Source organism: Rhipicephalus sanguineus, chromosome 2 (assembly GCF_013339695.2).
Source record: "Rhipicephalus sanguineus isolate Rsan-2018 chromosome 2, BIME_Rsan_1.4, whole genome shotgun sequence".
Classification (NCBI taxonomy): domain Eukaryota; kingdom Metazoa; phylum Arthropoda; class Arachnida; order Ixodida; family Ixodidae; genus Rhipicephalus; species Rhipicephalus sanguineus.
In genome coordinates this window covers 112,488,393-112,514,524 of record NC_051177.1, presented here as the reverse complement: position 1 = coordinate 112,514,524, position 26,132 = coordinate 112,488,393, and the positions used below count along the sequence as shown (strand labels likewise).

At 46.4% G+C, this 26,132-nt stretch overlaps 2 protein-coding genes across 6 annotated transcripts in view; one reads left to right on the top strand and one right to left on the bottom strand.

The window, feature by feature from the left end:
* Positions 1 to 890: 890 nt before the first annotated feature.
* Positions 891 to 23,451, bottom strand: LOC119383531 (peptidyl-prolyl cis-trans isomerase FKBP4). Its single transcript, XM_037651729.2, has 8 exons — positions 23,330 to 23,451; positions 22,908 to 23,239; positions 20,926 to 21,189; positions 16,783 to 17,030; positions 11,814 to 11,897; positions 9,387 to 9,623; positions 3,332 to 3,520; positions 891 to 1,356 (listed from the first exon to the last, which is right to left on the bottom strand). The coding sequence occupies exons 2-8, from the start codon at positions 23,176 to 23,178 to the stop codon at positions 1,177 to 1,179; spliced, it is 1,473 nt and encodes a 490-aa protein (XP_037507657.1). The 5' UTR covers positions 23,179 to 23,239; positions 23,330 to 23,451; the 3' UTR covers positions 891 to 1,176.
* Positions 23,452 to 23,585: 134 nt separating this feature from the next.
* The window catches only part of LOC119383528 (SCY1-like protein 2), a 38,678-nt gene continuing 36,131 nt past the window's right edge, over positions 23,586 to 26,132 (top strand). For 4 of the 5 annotated variants that reach the window (XM_049412563.1, XM_037651722.2, XM_049412564.1 and 1 more), the window contains exons 1-3: positions 23,587 to 23,931; positions 24,333 to 24,500; positions 25,160 to 25,317. In XM_049412563.1, coding sequence (XP_049268520.1) covers positions 24,339 to 24,500; positions 25,160 to 25,317 — 320 coding nt within the window. In that variant the 5' untranslated portion in view covers positions 23,587 to 23,931; positions 24,333 to 24,338. Of the gene's footprint in view, positions 23,932 to 24,332; positions 24,501 to 25,159; positions 25,318 to 26,132 lie in introns of all 5 variants that reach the window. The other variant, XM_037651723.2, reaches the window with a different exon arrangement.

Here is a 26,132-nt window from a genome sequence, read left to right as displayed (position 1 = left end):
TTACAGGGGTGCAACACACTCTTGTTTACTTGGTCGCTCCTGTGGTAGAGGAAACTAGAGCCAATGCAGTACATGAGGAGAGTTAACTACCACCTCTCCCCCTCCAACACCCTGGCTACCCCAGAAATTCTTCTCGAGGGTGGGGGGGGGGGGGGGGAGGGGGGTTAACTATCCCCCTCCCCCCCACACACACCTTGGCTGCCCCAGTGCTTCACTACCAACACCCTGAATGCGTAGAAGCACGCCACAACACACTTGGGAGATGTAGCAGCTTCCAGCACTAGATTTGGCAATGAGTTGAAAATTCAAGGCAAACATGGGCAAGAAAGGTTTAGAAAGCTAGGTATATTATATAAACTGCACTTAAAAATAAAAAAAAAAGAGAAAACTGAACGTTTTGCAGTAACTGAAAGACAAGCTCAGGACACATTCGTGGTTTTGTGCTATGAACAAGGATGTAGGTTCTTGTCAACAGGTAGAAATGGCGCCAAGTGAGGCAACACAAAACCAACAGTGAACATTATTTTATAGCCTACTGCTCCCACAAAAGGATGCAGCGCAGAGGTGAAGACCCAAACTCGGAGCACCTTCCATTACTCACTTTGAGAGAGTGGTGTTAATTTCCAAGGCAAAACTTCATCCCCATGCAAAGACATGAATAGGTGTAAAAGCTCGCCAATGCTTTTAATGTTGTAAGAAAAACTGTGTGGACCATTTGCAGACATCTGCCGACGTTCACTAAACCATGCCATGCATAATACTGAGCCAGCTATTTCATTACCACTTTTGTATTTCGGGCAGAAATGCAACTTTTATTATGCACTGCTTTTTACAAATCCTTACAGCCATGCAGGTGCATGTCACGTGCTAATCTAAAACACATCCACATCTATACGAACAAGTTTTTATTGAAAACACCGGCTGAAATGATGCTCAGAGGCATTTCACACCCCTTGAAAGAGCAGGGCACACGAGGAATGATAAGACTTGCAAGTTTGCCTCGACAGGCCGACGACAGCGATCACGGAGGTGACGAAACCAAGGTGCCACGAAAATGCAGGACAGAAAAAAAAAAAGAGGGGGGACAAAACAAAACGATGGTTCTTCATCTGTTTTTCAGACAAGCTCGAAAGCCACGCAATGTGGCGCTTCTGGCTGGGCGCAGAGGGACAGAGACTATGTTGACGCGGGGACCGATTCTGGTGGTGGCGGCGGTACTTCCTTGTCGGCTTCGATGGCCGTTTTAGACTCCTCCGGTGTAGCGGCCTCCTGATTGTTCTCCTCGGAGCGGTTCCAGACGCCCGGCTCCAGCGGCTCCTCCTTGCCCGGTTCCTTGGCAGTGCTAGCCGGAGCGTTCTGCAGCGAAATACCGTCCAACAGAAGTTGAGAAGAGCATGGAGAGACTGCCAATCTCCGATCCACTGAAGACAACAGCAACTTCAGCATCAGTTACCGTTTATCCACAATGACTTGCAAGCATCAGCTCCCTCTCAGAGAAAGAAAGAACACTGTCTGCAAAGCATACATTAAACCTATAAAACATGATCAGGTTTACAGCTATATTCGCTGTCGCTGCGTTTTACTTGACTAGCATCTTGGTACGAAGGAGAAGAACAAGAGGATACAATAAAAGAAAGACTAATCATAATATTAATAGTACTAGTACTACGCAATTCTAGCAAAGTATGGCCCTCCACTTCGTTTTTTTTTCTTCCTCTTTCATTTAACAATCTGAGGCAGAACTATAATGCAAAACATCCAAAAACAACTCAATATCGCAAGGGATGTGCGTTCATCAGACCAGGTGATGTCTCTATCACTCTTCCAACATGTGATTTGATGTACCTATGAATTCGTAAGCCTTGTTGGGAGGATAGTTTTGTCTTGTTCTCAGAAGGCCATGCAACGAAACTTACTCAGATTTGTGAACAGATGTTGGGTAAAACGTCTGCAAAGTGTCCCGCATGAAAGGGTCCCTTGAAAATCGTTTCCAATAGGAAATTTTAGGTACTGCTTCTACAAGCGAAGCTATTAGCGACCAAGAGCTGCCGCTACTGTTCTGAGGCAAATGTCGCATACTTCTTTAAAGAATGACCAAAGCTATGCAACAGGACCTCTGCACAGACGATTTTCTAGGTATCAGTGAGCAGGGTTTCTTGCATTATTGTAACTTGCACATACAGTGAGTCCCCAAATTGGTGACATGGTACCAATTTAAGGTCTTGGTACCAATTAAAGCTTTTAAAAATGATAAAAACCGATCAGCGTGTACCATCTGTGTAGATAGGCACACAGAGCGACAATCAAATCTTTTTCGAAATACAGTAGACTCTCGTTAAACAGAACCTGAAGGGACCAAGAAAATGTGTTCCATTTAACAGGAGTTCCGTTTACTGAGAGATGAACAGGAGTGCAGAATCCAAGTATGAAACCAATTATATTAGATGCAGTTGTTCCATTTAAGCAGCAGTTTCCGTTTACTGAGAGTCTACTGTACTAATTCTGCAGAATGTACATTTTTCTTTAAAAATATTTTCTCGGTTAAGTGTTAGCACTCTCGGGCAGCATTCAAAATCGCAGCCGACAGAGGCGGCATGACCAACCCATCAGCAAGCTGAAATGCCTCATAATTGCTGCCATTCTTGTCGGCTCACACATCCATGGCCCGATAAAATAGCCATCATCATATGCTGCCATCCTACGCCTCCACTGCTGACTGGTTGCGATGCTAGCTGTGAAGCCGCTAAACCTTGTCTTCGACCTTGGACGAGTACTGAGCACTTGTTCTACCAAAGCGACTGTCTTATTACAATTGCCTCGGTGGCACAACATTCAACATTCGCCCATGTAAAGTGCCATCCTACTGCTGCGTTAAGCCTCATTCACAAATTCGTCCAACGCTCAGTCACTTCACCATCAGTTGATCGGCATCCATCATGAGACAGTGACATGATGGGTCAATGGACGGTTCTGAGTCAGATACCATTGAGCAAAGTTTGAGATTGGGCTAGTTGGTAATCCATCTTCAACAACCAGCACAGAACGGACAAGGGACAATTAAAGGGAACAGAGACGAGTGCTGTCTTCCGACGAGCGCTCGTCTATGTTCCCTTTCTTGTCTCTTGTCCGCTCTGCGCTGGTTGTTTAAGACCCATCAAGCAGCTTGTTAAGGATTCACTGAAGTGCAATACAAAATTGCCACTTAGCCACATTAGGGCAAGATTTGCAGATGAACAGAGTCTCCACTTTGCATCTACATTTCCCATATGTATGGCGCAGAAGGTATAGAAACACACAAAAACAGAGCACTGCAGTCCGAGTGAGTACTTACAGTGTCGTTCTGGGCAGCCATGCGTTCGAAGATGTGCTTGTACATCTGGCGTTCTTTCTGTAGCTGCTGCTTCAGCTTGACGGTGCAAATGCTGAGCTGGTTGCGGGCAGCCTTGTTGTTCGAATCAATCTTCAGCACCTCCTCAAAGTCCTTGCGGGCAAGGTCAAACTCGTTGGTTGCAACGTAGGCCTAGGAAAGGAAACAAGCATAGAACAGGAATAGAGTAAACTCTCAGTAAACGGAAATCTCTTAACTGAACGGCTGCTTAGATGGAACAACTGCCTCTAATATGATTGATTTCGTACTTGAATTCTGCACCCCTGTTCCTCTCTCGGTAAATGGAACTCTTGTTAATGGAACATATGTTCCCGGTCCATTCAGGTTCCGTTTAAGGGGGGACGCGGCTTTCGTATCGCGCAAAATCGCAAAAAAATCGATTTTTTGAAAATCACATTTTCGGTTTCTGTAGCCCTTTTTCTATCTGATTCCAAAATATCTTCACTGAAAACCACCTAGAAGTGCTTTAAAAAATTAGTTGCGCGGGCTGAGGTGTCGAAAATTATTGTGGAGATCGCAAAAAAACAGTGCTTTTCAAAAATTTCTTGCTCCGCAACGGTACAACCGGGCGCCGCCATTTTGAGCTCGCCGTAAAGGGCATTTCTTCCTTTTCAAATTCCCCGCCTCAGCTGGCGCGTCCCTTTAAAAACAAGCGCACAAAAAGCAAATCTCTGAAGGTCGTTTCGAGGCCTCCGATTGGCCGCGTCCGCCATGTTGCTCCAGAACGCCTCGCCATTGGTCCGATGCTCGCTTCGAGAGGACAGTCGTCTGCTGCTTACGCGTCGCGATGTTACCTGATGTTACGACTGTCGAAAATCACGCTACTTAGTGACGCGTCCGCTCTCGTTCTGTGTACACGGGTCGACGATAATTTAGAATATGATTACCCTGTAGTTTGACAGCTGCAAGCGGAAGCGCCGTTATCAGTGTACGATAGACGGGTAGCGTGCCGCGCTCGTCGCGAACATCGCAGATGCGCGTCACGGGTAGTTCAGCTTGTCAGCACTTCGTCCTCCGTGACGAAGAACTTCGCGGGACTACTCTTTGTACTCGCGATCGAACATGACGTGCTTTGAAACATCGGGCACCGCGGCCACGCACACCGCGACCGAGCTTGCTGCTCGGAGTCGTGGCTAGGCCTAACTCCGCTTACGGCGCTGGTTTACGAGACGAATCCGAACTTTGCGGGCACGGACATCGCGCTAGCGGACAAGCCGCACTGTGCTTCGTCGCAAGCAACAAATCGCATCGTCCGCTGGCTACTCGAAAGTGCGGATGGGCACTTTACGCATCGGCAGCGGACTCCCGGTCAAGCTCGTCGCGCATTGACCGCTCCGAGCAGCGGCTAGCAATTTCGCGCGTCGGCGCCGCAAAATGAGAGACCAAGTACGTTACGCGCGCCGATTTTTCGTCGCCGCGGCTGAGCACTGCGAATGCCGCCAGCCAGCATATAGTGCGTGACTTCCCGGACCCCGCGGCCGAGTACATCGGCATGAAAGAAAGCGCTGGTGATGCAATTTAGGCACGCTTGGATTCGTGCTTGGTATCGCCGCTAGCTCTGATGAATCTTCTAAAATAACGAAAGCCTCGCAAACTACCGTTTCCGCGACCGAGTGGATGACGAAACGCATCACAGGCGAGGTTTGCAAATGAGCGTGGCGTGTGTGAAGCAGGGAGTTGAATTTATATCTGACCAACTCGCGTTATTGAATAAACTGCTCATATATTTCATCCCAGAAATGTTTGCAAAAAGTGTGCCAATTTTCATGAAAACCTACGAAGGAATAAGAAAGTTGGTACTGAATGCCACGACCCCAACCTTAATTTTATTCAGAAGCTCACTGGAAAGAATGACCTCCGACACACATCCAATGTTTGATGGAGACAGTGATACTTCCCTGACTCTTTCTGAAGAAAGAACATACGGATTTATTCCATTGGCTAAAGAAGACTGTATAAATCATGTCAAAAAGAGGATGGGTACAGCTCTGCCAACACCTGTATCAAGAAGCAAAAAAGATCACTTGGAGGATGGGCCGGCCTGACTCAAGACCTGATTAATTTAAAAGACTGACTGGTTATGGTATGGCTATCCGTGACAACGTTGACATTGATGACATGCAAAAGGCCATAATGGCAACGTTGCATCATGTCACCTCGAGAGATGAGGAGCCACGCCATGAATTCTGCCCACTTGGGTCCCTGAGCTGGTGCAAGTACCGTGCTGCAGAAGCTCAAGGCAAGGCTCCACCACCGCACACGTATAAAATTGGCAGCACTGCATTGCTGCCAGTCTACTAAAACCTGACCACCCTCAGTTGCTCGGCTGTTGCCAAAAAAAAAAAAAAAAGTCAAAATGCGGCCGAGAGTCTTCATTCGGTAGTTTGGTCAATTCTACCAGAAGAGCTAAACGCTTCACTGATTGCCGCTGAAACAGCTGTCAATGAGGCAGTCTGCAAGTATAATACTGGCACTCTCCATGCTTATAGAGAGTTTTGTGCATCACTTGGCCCAAAGCCTGGAAAGCACTCCATTCAATGAGCTGCAGAGAAGGATGCCACACAGGAAAAAAAGGCATCAAAAGTGCACCAAAGCAAGCACCAAATGCTCAAGAGACCTCACATCACTAAGAACACCAAAAACTATGATCCTGGTGCATTCCAGATCACTGGACGCAAGGTGAAACTTCGAGAGCCGTTTTCTCAAAAGTGCCTTTTTGCCTGCCTGCCAAGTTTGCGCAGCCATTTTCTTCCTAACCGTTTGGCCTATTTTGACTCCGTTTCTTTTGTCATGTTTCTTAGACTACAATGCATGTCGTGACATTCTTTCTTTCTCACTTTGACGCTTTGTAATTTTACGAAGTGACTACTCGTTCATCCCAAGAGTGTGCCCGATTTGAAGGTGTCAAAAAGAATCGCAATGCAAGGATATTGTGTTGCAAAAAAAATAAAGCAAGAATGTCATGACACTCCGCGTGCATTTAGCTATGCAACAAATATTCACCTAGCCTTCTAGCCCTTTTTTTAAACTCTCCAGGCATTGCGCAAAGTGCAAGAAAATGCAAGAAGTAAAAATTTAATTGAATAAAAAGTTCTGAAGATATCACTCTGAAACTTTTTTAGAAGCAGCAGGGAGACATGCTGAATATTTGTACCAATTTTCATCAACATCTGTTAAGTTATAAGAAAGTTGGTTTTCCAAAGCCACGTCCCCCCTTAACAAGAGTCTACTGTAGTATCATGACCCAAGACATGCTATGTGCACATGTGCAAATGAGCATTAGCCAAAAATACTAAAATATCACATGTGGCAATATTTGTTCTTTCTTTTGTGGGCCACACAGGGCATTACATCTCATTAATTAACTCATTAAGAATGTCATTAATCACATGACTGGGCTCGTGTTGGCCATAGAAGCAGCAGTGTTCGTTTACGTGTACACCATCAAAATACACAAAAGCCTTACAAATTTAACAGCAGCAGTCAGATTCATTACGCAACATTTTTAGATTATACTCAAGCTTGAAATCGCGTCAAGCCACTGCTGCAATAGCATATCAGTATCCTTTGTACTGTGACCGAAAGGCAAAGAGTGTAAACGTGTTCCAGCAAATTACAGCCCCCTGGATAATCAGCGAGTGCTACGATATTATTTGTCGGAAAATTGCCCCATGTTTGTTCAGTAGGCTGCACGCAGGCATGCTTGTTAGAAAGCTGGCCCTGACACCCATTTTTCGGATCAAAGGGATCTTTGAACCACCCCTCACGCACGATAAAAAAAAAACAGCATTCCTACCACATCCAAAATCAAATGACAAAGAAGCCACAATTCTCTGCAGAATGCTTACAAATACATTATTGCCATGGAATTATCATGCACAAGATTTACCTAGCAAATTTCTCATACCTATGCTGATTTTGTGATGTACTGGGCCACCTCTAACACATGGTGTTGGTGTGCCCACGCCGCGAGAGAAACACTCAATGTGAAGCTTCAGAACAGCTACAAGTCATTGAAGAAATGCAGGAGGCAGGGTTAATGGCAGAGAGCTTTGATGATATTGGATTGGGCACGTGCCATGACTTCAGCCAACGGCTTTCTGGATTGAGAGAGCCACCCACCTTGGGTGAAGAAAGAACATGTTCTCGTCGTTTCACACAATATATATGTTTATTCCTCCTCATAAGATAGACAACTAAGATTTGAACATACCTGCCAAATTTTGTATTATGTGTGGCGCATAGAGTTCAGAAGTGTAGTGCAAAGATGACTTCTTTCTAAACACTCTTTCTGAACAGAGGCCCGATCCCAGAGGTGGGCTAGCTTCCAATGGCTATCTGCCGATGACATCGGGCAGATTCCCAGAGTGCTGCCATTGGCCAAATGTCAACAGGAAACAGGCAGGATGTTTGAATTGGTGCACGCCTTCCTATTGTTACTGTGTATACTTAAATTCATTAATCAAATCAGTTAACCAAACAGGTTGTAGTAATTGAAAATCTGTGTTTCAAATTTCAATAAGAATCATGCCCATTCGAAAGAAGCGAACTGTCAACAACTCATGCCCAGCTACGTTCACCCATTGGGAATGTAACACAACGTGACCGAATGAGCAATGGACAACACTTAGCACACCCTAAAGCAACGTCTAGGCACTGGCAACGCAGAATAGACACACGCAGTGCTGCTGCTGTCTCTGCTATGTTATCTCCCAGCACATAAAAAAACGAATGTAGCTTTTCCGACACGCTCCTTGTTTTACACGCTGCCATTAGATGATAATATCAAGCCAGCCCACATTTCTTGAAGAAAAGTGGCAGGGATTAAGGCATGAGCGCAAACTCTCAATTAAGTGCTTCATTATGCTAACAAGAATTAATCTTTTAAGTACAGAGACATGTGGTCAATGCAAGATGAGCAAGACCCATCAGTATCACTACCATAAGGTTTATCACTGCGAGTTGGTGCTTGTGTCACCTGAATTCTGGCCCGCTGTTTGCTCCGCACTGCTGTTTCTAAGATGTTAACCAACTGACCTGCCCAGACTGCTGCTTTAGCCCTTGTTTAGTGAGGCTCTCCACTTTGTACTTTAGCAAGGAAATGAACCTTTCCCCATTCCATCACCCAGAAAAGCACCAGGCGTGGAAGATGCAGCACAATCACAACGAAAGCTGGAGAAGCAGAGTCTCTAGAGCCCTTTGCAAACTCACTTTGCGGCAACTACTGCAGGTACCATTGCAAGGTACCCACTACGCCATAAATCATCATTCTGCGGAGAAGTGAGGTACCCGCTACATATCTGTACGGCATTATGCACACTTTGTTGATGCTGTCTGCGGCTGAGGACAAAGAATTATGGCTGAGCCCTTTGTAATGGGTGGGAGACTTTAAACCACCCACTCATTATGGAATTCACATTGTGTGACGCCCGGTGTTATTCTACTCTTCTACCACGCTATGTTATATTGGTTAACGTGATTCCCTGCCCGTCATGACTCCCGTATAGGGTCCTTTTTGCAAAAGAGTTTCGAGCACTGGCATGGCTCTATAGTAGAATACTCGACTCCCATGCAGAAGGCCTGGGTTCAAATCCCACTTGATTCTGGATATCCTTTTAACCTTTCGCGTGATAGTGGTCACAGACACCGGTGATCGACAAGAATGCCGCAAAAATCGGCTGTTGTGATCTCACAACAGCCATTGCTGTAATAAATTTGAACAATGTGACTAAACGTGGACTCTGGAGAACACACACACCGCAAGTGTGTGTATTCTATGTCCAGGTTCAGTCCCGCTGCTCAAATTTATTGTGATTGTCAACCAACTAACTTGTCAACGCACTTTGGCTAATTCCAGCCCCATTCAAATGAGGTCAACGTCGCCTGGTACATGGCAGCAGAGAATGCTGCAGCCAGTTAGCCACAGTGGCCAATCACACGACCTCGAAAGGAGCGACGATGGGCAGTGCCACTAACAAAGCAATGAAGGCAGCCTCACCTGTCCCCTGCGGAATAGGGCCTTCTCCGAGCGGGGCTCCAATGCGAGCGCACTGTTGCAGGCACGGATGGCCTCCAGAGAGTCGTTCAGCTTGTTATGACACAGGGCTATGTTGAGGTGGGTGGCAAGGAGCAAGGCGTTTCGCCGGTCTTTGAGCTCGCCTTCAAGGTTGTCCTCGTGCTCCAGGAGGCTCACTGCTCGGCGGTACTTGCCCAGCGCCAAATCGTACTTCTCAGCCTGGAACGAGGTGCAATGTTCAGTCTTCAGTGAAATCACTTACCAACTGAATTAGTAAGCATCGCCAACATATAGACCACATTTGCAACACATCACAAGCCAGCATTACATGATCTACAGTAGAACATTGTTTATATGTTTCTGAAGAAAGGGGAAAAAAATAAAAGAAACGAAAAGGCGGGGGAAAACATACAATCTGAATTCACTAAATCTTCACACTGTTTCATTTGATAACCATATCGGGAAATTGAACGAAACAGGAACATACCAATGAAGTTTTACTATACCTTATCTCACAGGCAAGTTTGTTCTATACTTGCCTTGTACTATACATACATGTGAGTGGTTGCACGCAAATGTCTGCTGGATATATGTTCTCATTATTCTTTCCTGTATTATGTACCGTAGACTGTCGTTAAATGGAACCTGAAGGGACCAGGAAAATATCTTCCGCTTAACAGGAGTTCCATTTACTGAGAGATCAACTGGGTTGCACCATTGAGGATGAATTGTGCTTGCCTTCATTTCTTCTGATCGTCACGTTACATTCGATCAAGTACGGTATAAGAAGATGCTGCGCTTCACACTTGTACACTGCACTCTTTCCGGTCTGCGCACTGATCGAGCTATCTGTTCTGAAATAGCGTCCGGGTGTGGTGACGGCTGTTAAACTTTCCAAGAGGTCAAGGTTTGTGAGGGGATTTGGGTTTACGCGCATCATTCAGAAACACTGCAATTTGATTTTCAGTGATTTAAATGATTATATTGATTTTCCGGAAGTTTGAATACTTCAAATAGTAAAATTCCAGTGTGAATCGAATCGTATGGCAAACGCTATTCGAAAAATATTCGAAAGTTTGAATATTCACACACACCTCTATTTAAAAGGCCAGCTTCCAGCTACTATGAGGTTCCCATACTGAAATGAGCGATACGAAAAGGAGCACAGGGTGCAGGTGGAAGGTGACCTCAAGCACCGCTTTGAGTGACAAGCAGCGGCAAGTAGGGGACAGGCTACTAAGTCTGTTTATTTCATCCCCATAGCTCACGTGCCAAAGGAATACTGCCCGAGAATCTCAATTACAAAATTAACCCTTTCAGGGTCAATGACGTCATCCGTTAAGACTTTCAAAGCGGTCAAAGAGGAACATGCATCTCATCGCTTGTATGTTTAAAAAACGCACCTTTTCTGATCATTTTTCCTGCTTGGCATGTGCTGCCAAGCGGGAATACTACATGGAATTTTTTTCTGGTGCCGATATATTTTTAATGCTTTACTATAGCGGTGCACCGGCTAGTTTCGGTTTCAACTTTCGGCCGGTTCCTGCATGTTGCACCCGCAAGGAGATGGCTTTCTGGTTTAGAATCTTTCCAAGGGTGACCGCTTTGTTACTCTCTCGTTTACTGCTCCCCAGTACGCGATTACGCCCGTTTCCATGCAGGCGCTGACTCCAACGAACAATGCCGCTGTGGTTGCGTCTCCTATTTCGGCGACTCACAAAAACTGCTTCCGTCACCTTGGACGAAGGACTATTATAGGTTCCCGACTTGTTTTTGCTTTCCGAATGCGCACACAACCATAAAGTTTACTTCAGTGCACTCACACGCGCAGTTCGCTTGCGCTATGGAAGTGCGCGCCGGTTTCTCTGCTGCAAGTGAGTTTAGCGGCGATGAGAATCGCCTCTGGACTGCCAAATCAGAATCTGATTCATTGGATGTCAGCCCGTCGTACGAGGAGTTACTTACGAGTTAAGACTCAGATGTTGATGAGCGAGCGGCATCTCAAAAGCATCCACGGCGAGAGGATGCTGACTGGATCAAAACTGACTTTTCTCCCTCTGTGTTTCCACTTGACGCCACTTCGTGCACTTATTTTTGTACGTCTGTGAACTACACAGACGTTTATTGCAACGCGTAATTTTTTAACAGTTGTATAGGCTTTATTTTTTGGAATTAATCTTGCTGTTACTCATGAATAAACCATGTGTATGTAACAACACAAACAATTTTTTGTCACTTTATAGTCTCCCTTAAAAAATTATGATAATTTTTTTCTGAAATACATTCCCCTGAAGAATTTAAATCAGCAATAACAAAAATCGACCCTGGGGAGTCAAGTATGGCGAAAAAATTCAACCCCCAAAGGGTTTATGAAGTCACGCAGTGTAAAGGAAAAGCGACTGTGCTCACCTTGAGAAATGCCGTGCCCTTGCTTTTGTTGATTTCTGCCTGTTCTACCTTTTCTGGAGGATCCATTTCCCAGGACTCCTTCGCCTGGAACACAATGTGACATGACGGAGAGATGTAGCACACGACAAAGTAGCTCTGAATATTTCTAAAGCATGACAAAGGGCATCGTGTGAAAGGTGTAACACACTATAAAGTTATGCAAGGAATGCAATAGTACTAAAATTAAAAAAAAAAAGAATAATAATAAGGCGCCATAAAAGTTGGCATATGCAGTCAACCACAAAAGTTTACAGACCACGCGAGCTCGTGCCACACTGCCTGTCCACGCCACTTATCGTCAACCTCAGCACTGGACCGGAAACGGGTCTTTTTGTTATTCCCTGGCCTGTCAATTTTCTACTGCTTCACAGCACATTGTTAGTTCGTTGTTTTAATGCAATGCGCTTATCTGCGGTATGACCATCACACTTCTACTTTGACAGCAGAATCAAAGCAACCATGGTGTGCTTCGAACGGTGTGCCGTCGTGTAGATGTCACTTTGCGAGAAAGATTGCGACTGATAAGTTATGCTGATAGACTGCTCCGGAGACAAAAGCGCATAGCCATGGCTGCCGAAGAGCATGTCGCGTTAAAAGGAAAAGGTAAAAATGTTTGCCCACTGACAAAATTAGTCAGGCCATCGATTAACGGACAGATGAGTCTTGGGCACAGCGCTGCTGTCAATTGGCGCTGATGTGGCAGAAATGTTGGGAAGAGGCTCTTCGCCACATGCTCGCGTGGTCCGTAAACTTTTGTGGTTGAATGTACAACATAACAGCCACGCTTGCCAGTGAAGTATCCCTTGCTTTATTATATATAAACATAGCTCTATGAAAGAGTGAATACAAAATTAACCATGATCACATTAACGAACAGAGGAAATTTCATTTTGTTATACTGACGCAGTGAGACGCACAGGTAGGGCACTGCTCAAGGAATTGTTTCAAACACTGAAAAGACACGTGTGTAGTATTGAACTATACTCGGCGACAACTTATCTTGGCATTGGAGCGAAGGCTACGGAGGCGGGGCATCCGCACATTTGTGTTACTACGCAAGTAGTTCGGCATCTTGCAGCCGATTTCAGTTCCAGTTTCGGTTTCGCTTGCTCGCATCGCTAGAGCATTTAGCACCACGTCTGCATGCAGAATGGGAACATCAGTGTGCGTACATGCATCTACCTACTGTACTGTATATTGTCACAGGGTTGTTACGTTGACGAAGGCAGCAGTGGGCGTGTCGAAGATGAAATTCTTTATTTGGCCGAACTTGTGGGCGGGAAACGAGTGTCAGAGCGTCGTCTGTCAATAATTCTAACAAGTGGTAAAGCGCATCAGCTCTTATACATGTTCTATCGAATGTTCCAACGTGATCGCTGGTGGCCACGTAATCTCTAGACTGTTCGCGTAACGCGCGCAATCTTAACAGAAAGCTATAAAACAATCGTGACGCTTCTGGAACACCGCATCGCGGTTTGCGCGGAGCATTTAAAGTCTTTGCGGGTGAAGTCCGAATACAACAAAACAAGACACATGACAGTATGATGAACGCCGCCAAGCGCACACCGGAGCCTGAATACGGTGTTTCCTCGATTGTAACGCGATCACGATTGTAACGCGAGGGGCGACTTTAGTAGCAAAAATTTGGAGAAAAAGCTCGCATTGTATTCGAATAAATACGGAATGCAAGTACCATGATGCCGCTGAATTGGGTTTAGATTTAAGGAGAGCTCACGCTTAATTAAAAAGAGACTGACGCAGAATATTTTATCAAGCTTCGCTGGTCACACACCTTCATAGAGCGTAATTTCTCGGCCGTAGGTATTTCATTGCGCATGAAGTAGCTTTGCACTTTGCGCCGCAATGCTGCCAACGCAAACGTGTAATAGCGCAGCAGCAGCGTCTTGCCGGTGATGCGCTTCTCAGTTGGGCCCGAGAAATTCAATTTCTTGCGCTTCGGGGAGGCAAGTTGGGCCCGCAGAGCTTCAGCCTTGATACGCTTAACTGTTTCGCTCACTCACTCCGGTGAGCTCGGCGACAGTCCGGCACACTGCATTTGCAGACAAGTCACGCTGACGGCGCCTCACTCCAGCGATGACATTGCAGATAACTTGCGTGGTCTGGTTTGATAGCCACTTTGTCACATTTAGAGTACAGCTTCTTCGGAGAACGAAACGGCGAGTTTGCGGCCAGCACACGGTTCAGGCCAACGGTTCAGGCGGCATCGCAGACGCCATGTTTACTGAGACTCTGAGACGTCTGAGAGAGCAGGCGTGAGGAAAATGTGGTGCAGGCGTGAGGAAAACGTGGTGCTGCCCATAAAATAAAGACAGAAACAAACTTGAAGTCTACAATAACATTTTTTCACGAATGGCTTCCCATACTCGTTCTCTTTTTATAACGAAGAAATCCTTATTTATTCGAGCTAGGTAACTTTTCGAATTAGAAAAAAAATATAGGTACTATTTCTTGGCACGCGCGCATGCAGGCACTTTGGCTCTGTAGCTTCCACAGTGGTGCCAAGAAAAGTTGTCGCCGAGTATAGAAGGGCATCACAAAATTGCACCAGATACCAGTCATTCAAAATACAAAATACACCTAATCTAAAGCTTATTTGAAAAATACCCACGTCTTGGAAAGTCTCTCAATATTGTTGAGAAAAGCAGAAATTCACCAATCTGTTCCTCCACAGTTTCGTCAAACACATTAAAGCTTGTTTATTTTTCACCTGCACCTTTATTGTGGAGTGTTACAATTTTTTTTCCCTACAGAGCGTCACAAATGAGTGACAGTCATTTCATCATTTTGACGTAAATATTGTTGGGATTGAGGCTTGCCAGTCGCCATTGCGCAGGTTTTTCGCCTATTTCTTCCATCCTCATGTCCGATCATGACACTCCCCTCCTCTGCCGTTCTACGGCGCTGGGTGAGTGGGGGTGACGTTAACCTCCCTCACCCCAGCGCCGGATCTCAACGGTGGCGCCGCGCTCGAGTCTCGCGAGACGTTTTGCGCGCCGTGGAGCTGTCAGACTCTCTCTGGACCTCGTAGGGCAAGCACATGTTTTGCGTCCCGTCCGTCAGCTCCTCTGTTTTGCGGCTCGCTCGGACGGAGTTCGCTAACGGTGCCTTGCGCCAGCGGCGAGCGCTTACCTTACGTTGTCCTTTTCGAATGCTATGCCAAAGAGCGGTGCGGTGTGTTCGTGTGTGGTCATACTACGCCGAAACCGTACCTATCGAAGCCGTGAGCGGAGTTTGCCCTCACTCGAGCGATCGGGCCCTGTGGTCGCTGATCACGAGAGTACGCAGCGTAGTCCCGAGGGTCCGTTTCCCTCAGCGGCGTGTCACCGTGAGCCCTTTGCCCGCGGAGACGTGCTAGCGGCACCCTTTGTGTTGTATTTTCGCCCGTGGCGTGGTGAAGCCTGTTTTGCTTCACCCGCTGCCTTTGGGAGCAGCCGTTGTACTGCGCATGTGGTGTTGCCGCAAGCAATAAAGTGCTGTGGATTTCGAGAGCAGTATTGTGTACTCACCGCGCTGGGCTCAGCGCCTTTGTTGCGCCCGAACACACGTGGGCAGTGGCGCGCGAGTTCACGCGAGGCGACGGCAAACGCGGCCCTGCGGCTCGCTAAGTCTGAACCCACGCTAGTGGCCGTACTCCTGTGAGATACGTGCACACTACAATATCCTTTCAGTAAACGGCACCAGCTTCCAAAAGAACACATTTTACACACATTTTTTGTAGCGTATAAAACTGAAGAAAAATGGTGCTTTCCTGACTTTTAAGTAGAGCTGTGCGAATAGCAAAATTTTGGGTGCGAAGCGAATTCGAATATTGAAGTGTGAGTGCGAATCAAATCGAATGTTTTTTTAATATTTTTCGAATACTTCGAAGCGAAATTGCAGAAAAAAAAGTTAGAGAGGATTCCTAAACATATTCTTATGAGATAGCAACATGAAAGTGTTTCTTTTCGCTAGGTTGATGAAGCGCTGGCAGGGTGGTGTTTCATAATTGTCTTATCAAGAATGAGGCAATGTAGAGGCCAAATTGTATTTATGTACATGATTTGGTGCAACCAAAGTGTTGCCGACAACGCTTTACACGTGATAGGCAAAGATGCCATTTCCTCAGCCTCTCCTCCACTTTCAACTCCTGTGGAAGCCCAAGTGATGTATGTGGCAGACAAGGGTGTGCTCCCTTCAAGTCCGGAGTTCCAAATCTGCCTCGTAGATGTCGAAATATAAGAACATATGAAATTTTGCATGCTAAAAAGCTTCGGCTCCCAATATGTCGGACTTCCTGTCCAAATTTCAGGTCCAAAACAGCAATAATTGAGTCCCCACCTCTGCCACATCTTTCATCTCCAAGTTGGAACCAGCGCTTTCTTGAGTTAATACATTTGCGACCGTAGCGGAGCTTGAAAGGCAGCTTTGCCGCAATACCGGGGTGTGATGAGGTGAAGCATATTGAAAATCTAGGGACCACTTTCGATCGGACGTTGACTGTGTCTTGGCTAAGTTCGACCATGACGGAGCTTGAAAGGCAGCTTTGCCGCAATACAGTGGTGTGATGAGGTGAACAATATTGAAAATCTGAAGGGCTCACTTTCAATCGGACGTTGACTGTATTTGTTTTTGGGAAGTTCGAATAGTTCGAATAGTAAAATTCCAGTGCGAATCGAATCGAATAGCAAACACAATTCGAAAAATATTCGAAATTTCGAATATTCGCACACCCCTACTTTTAAGAAAAGGCAGCACAAAGCAATCAGGCTACCACTACGAGACTGCAAACTTTTCCAATGCCTTATGAGAGCTCCGTTACATCAATACAATTAAATAATCACAGATGAAAAGCACCACGTGTGCCAGATTGCTCAGCGATGCCATAGCAGGAGGAGGGAAGGGAAAGGGAGCCCACGGGCCGACTACTCACATTCTCGAAGCTCTTCAGGGTGACCTCGTACTCGACCGTTGCATTGGGCGGGATGTTGAACTGTGCGTTGCCAGCTGCGCCAAAGGCCTTGCTGGGTGCAATTCGCAGGAGGGACTTCTCCGCCTTCTTGAACTTCTGCAGGCCCTCTTCCACACCCTTTACGACACCGTGGTCCGCTCCTTCGCCGATCACAAACTCGACGTCCCGCTCTTCGAAGACACGGTTTTCGTACAGGCCCTTGAGGTGCACTGAAGGGAGAAAGAGTAGAAAGTTAGAAAAGACAAACTCTGAATTTCGAGCTCATCCGAAAGTACAGTAAAACCTCGGTAATTCAAAGTCACTGGGACTGTGAAAAATCTTCGAATTAAGCAGGTTTTTGAATTAACCAAACATACAAAAAAACATACAGTTACTGAAAGTGATCAGAGGTAGTCGTTTGCTATCCCTGCCAGTTTGCGGATCCAGGGTTATGCTTTCCAGCAATCCCGACCCAATTTTGCTGCTAAAACGGCGAAACGGCAAGCCTCTCGGCTGCCAGCGCAAAAGAAAAGTTTCTCGTGATCAACTGAAATGCGCGCCTGTGGAAAGATGTGCTTCACTGCAACACAGTGATGACACGCGGGCAGCATGTCACCTGCTCCTCGCAGCGTCAGCAGCGAGGAGCAGGCGAAGTGACAGCTGCTAATTGCAGGAGCAACCACCAATCGGAGGTTCGCATACATCTCGAGTTCCGTCAGACCATCCTCTAATAATTCCATTATTTTCCCAGAAAGAATGGGTAAATCATGACGTGCTGATGTTACGAGAAACGTGCGACATGCTGCCCGCGTGTCACCGCTGTGTTGCAGTGAAGCACGTATTCATTCGTATTCACAGGCGCCCATTTCAGGTGACCATAAGACCGGTTTTTTTTTTTGCACTGGCAGCTGCGAGGCTGAGGTGCTACACCTGTCACTCGTTAGTATCGCTACAGTGCATTGCCATGTGGCTCCCAAGGGCCGTCGTTTCCGAGGATTAGCGGCGAAATCGGGATCGAGAACTGGCAGGCGGCACCCAAATTTTCGAATTAACCGGGCTGGTACAGACCGCCGCTTTGAATTATCCCCTCAAAATTACATTTCAAAATACGGGACCGCAGAAATCCTTCGAACTAAGTGGGATTTCAAAATAACCGAGTTCGAATTAATGAGGTTTTACTGTATTATGATTCACAAGTTTGATGTCACATTTACGTAAATATTCAGCTACAAATAGGCAATGCTAAACCACCCTGACCATAGGAGCTTGCACGTAAGAAAAAAAATGGAGCCATTCCACTCTGTGAAGCTGAGTCACCAGTGGAGCTGACGGGCACACTCCCACCTCTGCTCTCGTTGGCATTGTTCATAAGTGTCGGCTTCTCAGGCGTTCTCAAAATGTCGGAGTAAATCAAATGTTTCTAGAATCAAACATAACAAAGGTATTTTTCGGTTAAAGGCAGCAATATTGAAACTTTGGGGTTGCATTTTCATCAAGTATGAAGCAACTAGCCCAACAACAAGCTTTGATAAGTTATCTCCTCTGGCTTCTCACTACCTGAGCTCATACAGTGCTGATGCTGGCTAGCCATCTTTACCTGTCACCATATGAACCACTGGGACAGTGACCTCTTACTATGTGCCCCCTGATGAAAAATCTGACTATCCACATTTCCAGGCAAAAAAGAAAAAGAAAAGAAACCCGTAGCTTGCACTGGAGCCAGCGAAGCTGGTGGGCGCCAATGTAGTCCTGGCTTTTACTGTTTAGGTAAGTTTTGCAAATTTTCTCTTTTTCTCTCCTTTTTTTTCTCTGTCTTTTTTTTGTCTGTTTATTTCTATTTATCTATTTCTCCATTCCTCTCTACTTCTTTTTCTTCCCTTTCTTTCTCTCTTTCTCACTTGCTTCCTCTTTCTTTCTATGCCTTTCTCTATCACTATTTTTTTTCTCTTTTTCGATTATCTCTCTCTTTCTCATTCTTTCTATGCTATGCTTTACTCTCCCCCTCCTCCTCAATCTCACTTCCCTTTCCCACTTTCTTGCCACACTATACTATACAAGGCTATGTTGTCCTCTGCTTGCATTCCTGGATAGCCAAGTGGTTAGGACAGTCGTCTTCGGATCGAAAGTACGCGTGTTCGAATACCGCCTTGTGAAGAACTTTTTTCGGCAAGAATTTCTTTCTTCCTCTCGCTCTGTACTCATTCTTTCACCCATCAGGGTTATTACAGGCCACGCTGGAGAAATTGGCACATGTGTCCTGGGAGCGAAGCGGAAGAGGATGAAGAAGAGGCTGTAGAGAGCGCGTGCCGGTTCATAATGACGATCATTTCCGTTTCCGACAGACAAATTACGGCGAGCTTCAACAGCATTGCTGTTGAGAAAAAGTAGAGGACCCACACCTGGCGATATCGAAACTGAGCACATCGGCCGTGCAGGGGGCTGTGTTATGTCAGACCGGAAGCGCATGCATCGAACTTCGAAAAAAGGCGCGTCGCAGCAGAATTTGGTCAGGAAAAACAGCAAGTCGTCCGAAATAACTGATCAAACAGCTTATTCTTTGCATTTGGTGTGTAGTGCTTATACGTTCCTTTGTTGAACTCCGAAGAAGTGCGAAGAAATTTTTTCCGCTAGTCTGTGAGAAGTAGCGCCGCAGTGGCTGCCACCTAGTTTGACGCTGCACAGTGAACGAAAAGACGAAAATTGCGGGTTTCCTTGCATACAGTGCAAAAGAAACTGATAAGCACTACGCACCAAGCGCAAAGAATAAGCGGTCTGGTTGGGTATTTGGGACGACTTACTGGTTTTCCTGACCAGATTCTGCCGCAATGCGCCTTTTCTTTTTTTTTTTTTTTTCAAAGTTCGTCACGTGAGCTTCTTGTCTGACGTAACGCAGCTGCCACACACAGCTGCCACATTTCCTGCGTGCCCAGAGCGCTCAGTTTCAATATCACCGGGATCGGAGCCTTGAACTTCAATGATTAATATCTCACATTACGTGTTCTTGGAATAAAAAAAAACATAGGTATGCCATAAATTGTCACGTCGTACAACTTTTCTATTTAAATAACTGCCCCCAAGTTAATAATTATAAAGTGAATTAATGAGTTTGTGTTAATTACTGATTTCATTGTAAGTTTAGGTGTGGCAAAGTCTTTCCGCTTTGGTGTAGAGTTCCTCTGCAAAGATGACAGGGTCCTGGCTGTCATTGCATTTTTATAAAAAATCTGCATTGTCGAAAAAAAAAAAACCTGTAGATGCATGCGCAATCTGAAACTAGGCTTTCTAGGTAGCCCAAAATTTTGTTGCAGTTGGCACTACCATCCCTAAACCCAGAACTCTGCTCAAACGTGAGTAATGAATAACCCCCATCTTAATCCAGTTTTTCATGTTATGCCAGTTTTTAACGGCACAAAAAAACTCAAAAAGTGCTGGTTATGCACTAGACTAGTAATATTCACACCAGATGTCGTAGATATCCAGTGACAGAGAATGTACAGGGTGACTGTATAACCTACTTTGAATTTTAATTCATTTTGTATATTGCTGACATCTCTTGCACAGACCTTAATGAAATTGTGCTAATTGTTCTTTTTCTTTTGTATACAACTGACATTTTTACTGTTCTTTGAGTCTCATCCTATTTAACAAAAAATGGTTTCTGAAGAGTTGCACAATTGTTGCCCATTGCAAGCAGGGTACAACAATTTCAGACATTGCAATGATGCCCATATTGCAGCTTGCTCAAGTCCATAGCATAATCTAACGGTTGCTGGAGACAGGCAGCATCAAAGACCAGCAGCGAAGCGAGGATCCATCGAATCGCTCAAATGTGCCCTGGAATGGCTTGGGACGAAACGTCTCTAGAATATGCGACGGCTATTTTGAAAAATTTCCAGAAGAGTCTTCAAGCGTGTATCAAACAAAGCCCAAGATGGACATTTTGAAACTAAAATTTTGAGTTCTTGTACAGAACTGAACGACCTTTCGAATAAAATAAAGCGCGGCTCATTTTGTTCACTTACTGACCAGTTATGGCGGTTACTGTAATGACATTTTTCGGTCCCGCTACACAATTTACGTAGCACTTTCTGAAACGTGTTGCCCGCTTGCCGATTGCCCTCTCACCTTTTACGGTGGAATCCTCCTTCGGAGTCGTGTAGAGCTCGCCAGCGGAGAGGATCCTGCGCTGAACGCTGCCGTCACTGTCCGCACTAATGTCCTCCAGTTTCCAGTCAAGCAGCTCGACCTCAAAGATGAGCGTTGCGTTGGGTGGGATCTTTGGCGGGCTGCCCTTGTCGCCATAGGCATAGTCGGGCGCACAGGTGAGGATGGCCACCTCCCCCTTTTTCATCGTCTTGATCCCAATTTCCCATGCCTTGATCACAGACCCTGTGCACAAGCGACCAGGCACTCACAGGCGGGGAAAGTAGAAAGTGGCAACACATATCATGTTGTCACGTGGTTGTGTCAGTGAAGAAAGCAGAACTCAGCCAGTAAAGGTGAAACGCTGTATTGGGTCGATTACTGACGTTGCGCAAAGCTTCAATTTGGGCTAGTTGGTACGGCATTGTAGTGTAGATGCGCTGAGCGAAATGCACAAACGAGAAACGTAGCAAGAGGACAGGACTAGTGGTGCACAATGGTAAGCACCGCTAGTGGTGTGCAGCGGTACGCACCGCTAGTCCTGTCCTCTTGTTACGTTTCTCGTTTGTGCATTTCGCTCAGCGCATCTACATTACAATACTGACCTTGGTCGCCAGCAATCTGATCAGCAGTGAAGTGCGTCGGCATTTATACATGTGGCATCGAAGATTCCAGCGTTACCATTGGTGGCCAGGTTAGTTCCAGAATAAACTCTTTTGCTCGTGCTGGGCACACAGTTTTATCAGAAGAGTCTAAAATAATTGGGAATTTTAACAGATATTCAGGTGTGGTTTGACCAAGGTGGTGGTTACACATTTAAGAGGCCAGTTACATAAAAATAAAGAAAAATAGAGAAACACGTATTTCACCGGTGTACCAGAAGATTTCACTGGCAGACCTGTCACAAAAGTGGACAAAGAGTGTTCCGAATGGCCATGTTTCTCAGGGCGGGTGAAAAGGCTTTGGACTATGTTGTAATCAGGACTCAAAGGGAAAGGCTGGCGTGGTACATGTAGCCATTCACTGACAACAAATGTGCTTCACAAAAAACAATGAAGGTTTACTTTGGAGGTTAGAGGAAAGGCGGTCGCTAAAGTATGAAACAGGGATGTTCATCCGTGTATGTGTACAGCCTGCCAGAAACGAATAAGCTACAGTCATAATAAACTTAGAGTGATCTAACTGAATTAGTTCTGTTGTTCTCTCTTCAGGCAGGGTGAGTTAATAGAATGAAAGATCTTTAAGGCTTGCAGAGTTCATAAAAGAAAACTGATCTTTCGTCACCTCACCTCAGCAAATTGTGTTGCAGTACGAGAGCAAAATAAAAAAAAAAAGATTTTTTTGCTCCTTCCCTAAGCAAGGTCTGTAGATGTCCAAGTCAGATTAAACGTCATTGGGGTAATCCAATAAAGGTGGACTAATTAAGAGTTTTAAACATGAAAACATACGATTGCGTAAACCGCAAGGAACATTCAAGATCTTTCTGGAGCCCTTGAACCACCTCGTTAGCAAGAGAAACTGAAGAACAATGAATGCACATAAATCTTCTTGTTCTTCGCTGGCGCCATCAGGAATTGGGAACGGGGGCGTTTGTCTTTCCAACGATGTGGATGGCTATAAACAAAGAGCCGTCGATGCCGTACCTCTTCTGCGCAAAGCTAGCAAGGCTCGTGGTGGGAGAGGCCAGGACTCATTTGCATGTTGCCTAGAATCGACGATGATCATAGAGGATGCTGCGAGATCGCGAGCGCTACGCGACCGAGAGGACGCGGAGAGCGCTCCACAAATCGACGCCACGCTACGGTCCCTACATATTCTAGGGACCGCAGCCGCACCGGCTTTCCGCCGGCCGACTAGAAAAAGTGAATTTTAGTCCAGAAAAGGTCGGCCGCCTTCACTTAGGTGTTGTGGCGCTTCTTTAAGCGGGAAAGCATCAACAAAAGAATGATCTCATGCACACTCACCGGTGCCGATGTTGAAGTCGAACTTGCCCCGCAAGCGGCTCGAATCGAATTCGGTGCCGTCCACCAGTTTACCCGTGTAGTGAACGGAGACCGAGCACCCATCGCCGGGCGTCTCGTCGCCCGTGCCGGGCGTCAGGATCTCCTTGAACACGCCGCCGTTCTTCTCGGGCGTAATGTCCACGGCATTGGAACCGGCGGCGGCAGCCGCGGCCGCGTGCTGTGGCTGGTCGCCCTGAGCGGCCTGAGCCGCATGGTCGTCACCCTCCGTCATCGTGCTGATCCTCGCCGACGACAGCTAGACGATCCCCTTGGCTTCGACGACAACGAAGAATCTGCGATACGCAGAGAGAGAGAAGCCGATGCAGCGCAAACGCCGATCCTCTAGACCGCGGCGGCGTGCCAGACGTGCATGCACGACTCACACACAAATGCGGTGCGCTCGTCGCGGCTATTCTAGAACTTTCGGCAGCTTAGGGCTTCGCGATCGGTCCGTTTGAAGCTCGGCCTCTCTAGCCTCTAGCCGCTCTAGCCACAGGTCTTGCGTCGGTAAGCGCAAGCTGGCGCAAGAATCGCCGCTCACAGCGGCACCTAGGCGAAGCCGAACGCGCAGAGTGATGCCAGCTGCCTAGCCGTAGGGCCGTAGCCGCTGTGACGTAGCCTACGTAGTTTCCCAGTCTACGGGCACTACGGGTCCCGTGTGTGCGTGTGCGTGCATTTGGGCGATGCCTTGTCCAAATCCTCGTTGAAGTGTCGATTCTTCAGGTCATGCTTGCCGGGCCCGCTCAACAAGCTTCCTCATGAGCAACGCACTTTGGGAGTTGCAGCGAACTCTGGCTCGTGGCACGGTCGTCGTCATCTGTGCTGTCAGCAGCCGAGCATTTCGGTAGACGCCCCGGCGACTCCGTCAACTACAGCAGCTGCTGCGTTAAATATTCTTCAACACCAACACGATGCTGCGGCCCACGCAGGGTAGCTAGCGTTCAACAAGGCTAGCGCTCAACGAGTGCGCTCTGCGGAGAAACTAGTAAGCATTACCTCGAGATAATTCATCTCGCCACCGCAAAGTGCAGTCGGTTTTGCAGCACAGCGAGTGCAGCTGCTTGTTCTCCAGACCGTAGCAAACACAATCACGTTCATATGCCGTTACTTGTATCGCAAATAAATGTACGATTATCGTTGATCGCCAACACACATGCCGGAAAACCACCACGTACCACACGCTCAGCATCGACTGCGAAGGCCGGTTTGGGAACGTAGTTTTGAGTTGTAAAACCCTCGTTTTTTGAGTAGCAAAAATAAACGAAAAACTTAAGAGTCTGGCACTGTCGATTGCCTCGATTTTGTTACCTGGAGATGCGCTCTTTGCCCGGTGCTGGTTTATGCTGTGTGAAATAATATATGTCCTCGTGTTTCCTGTGATCGCAGCTCAGGATGGATGTGTTCAACCGACTAAGGTCTACAGTTTCGAACCTGAGTACCGTTCTACCGGGCAACCCAGTCACACGGGAATATGAAATCATCAAACATGTGGGGAGCGCTGGTCCTGGTCTTCTCTGGAAAATATTCCAAGCCACAAAGCGAAGCACCAAGGAGGTATCGACTGTCCATTATTGTGTGACGTCGCTAAAAAGAACTGTGTAATATTACGTCCTATATGCACTGAGTCCATAAGCAGAGCTTTGCGAATGGCGATTTTTCAAAAGAAGTCGGAGAGTGCCAGAAGCGAATTGCATCAGCTGCCGAATACTTTCTCAACTTTGAACAGCTGTTCCTACATTTAACGCAAGATGATGTTCACGCCCAACTATTCATAATTTTAACATTAAAATCACAAACAGAGCATCAGGAACAAATAATATTTTTTGCATTCACAGAACTCTTCAGAGTGTGCATAGCCTAGTTGATTAGCTTGTAAAACATAGCTGTTCCAAGTGATGTAGCCTGCTGCGCTACATGAGCTCTCATATTTTATGCCTGTACTATGCTTGTGGGTGTGAAATTTGTCGTAAGTTTGCCTTAATTTTGTGTGTATTTGAGTGCACTTGGCATTTTAAAATCTTTGTAAACTGTTAGACGCAATCAAAGGATCCAATCTAATATTATTCAATTTGATGTTAATGCACCCCTACACAGAAGCCTTCTTGTCGATGCAACCTGAAGATAATAGGCGTTGTTTTGCACAACGTTAAGCTGTGTCAGTATTGACCTTCGTGCCTAAGGCAATGTAACACGCTGGTTGTTAATTTCAACAGGAGGCAGCTGTGTTTGTCCTGGAGAAGAAGCAGCTTGACCGCTACTCCAAAAGGGACAGGGAGCACATAATGGAACTTCTGAAGCAAGGAGTAGCGCAGCTAACACGACTTCGCCATCCCAGCATTCTCACTGTTCAGCATCCGATGGAAGAATCAAGGTGATTGTTCGTGCCGACTGAGCACTGCACATTGTGGCAGTCAAATGACTGTAGGGTCTTTCTTTACGGGATGCGCTCCGACTTCATTGAGGCTGCTATTAGGACAGCTTTAGATTTTGAGTCTCTCGGCATCCCAAAGGACCTCTGCGTATGCTGAGCCCCACCCTGATTTCATTTCTTTGTTAACCAATTTGGGTTCTTCCGTACAACCCGTAGTATGTGTCGCCTAACCTACCCGCCTCGGTGGTCTAGTGTAGTTACGGTGCTCGACTGCCGACCTGGTGGTTGCGGGATCGAATCCCGGTCACGGCGGCTGCATTTTCGATGGAGTCGAAAATGATAGAGGCCTGCGTGCTTAGATTTAGGTGCACGTTAAAAAAACCCCAGGCGATTGAAATTTCCAGAGCCCTCCACTACGCCGACCCTCATAATTATATTGTGGTTTTGGGACGTTAAACCTCAATAATTACTAGTTATGTCCCCTAACATGAAATCTAAAGCTTCAAATTCTGTTGTGCAGCCAGCGCAGTCAAAATCTGCACTTTATCACAGTCTGTGTATCTCCCGAAGCATGGCAGAAGCTGCTAATCATACAACGAAATGGCATACATTGACGTCACATGAATCCCTGTTGTTCCTGTTTCTTCAAAGGGCACCAAAAGCTTCTTGAATGTGCTAAGAAAGTGTACTTGATCTGTGGGCAGCGCTGTGAACTAAATATCTCACTGCATGTTGCAGGGAGCTCATGAACTTTCACAAAAAATTGCTCTTTCTCTCGCGCGATTTTCACGGCCTCATTATGTGCCATCTGTGAC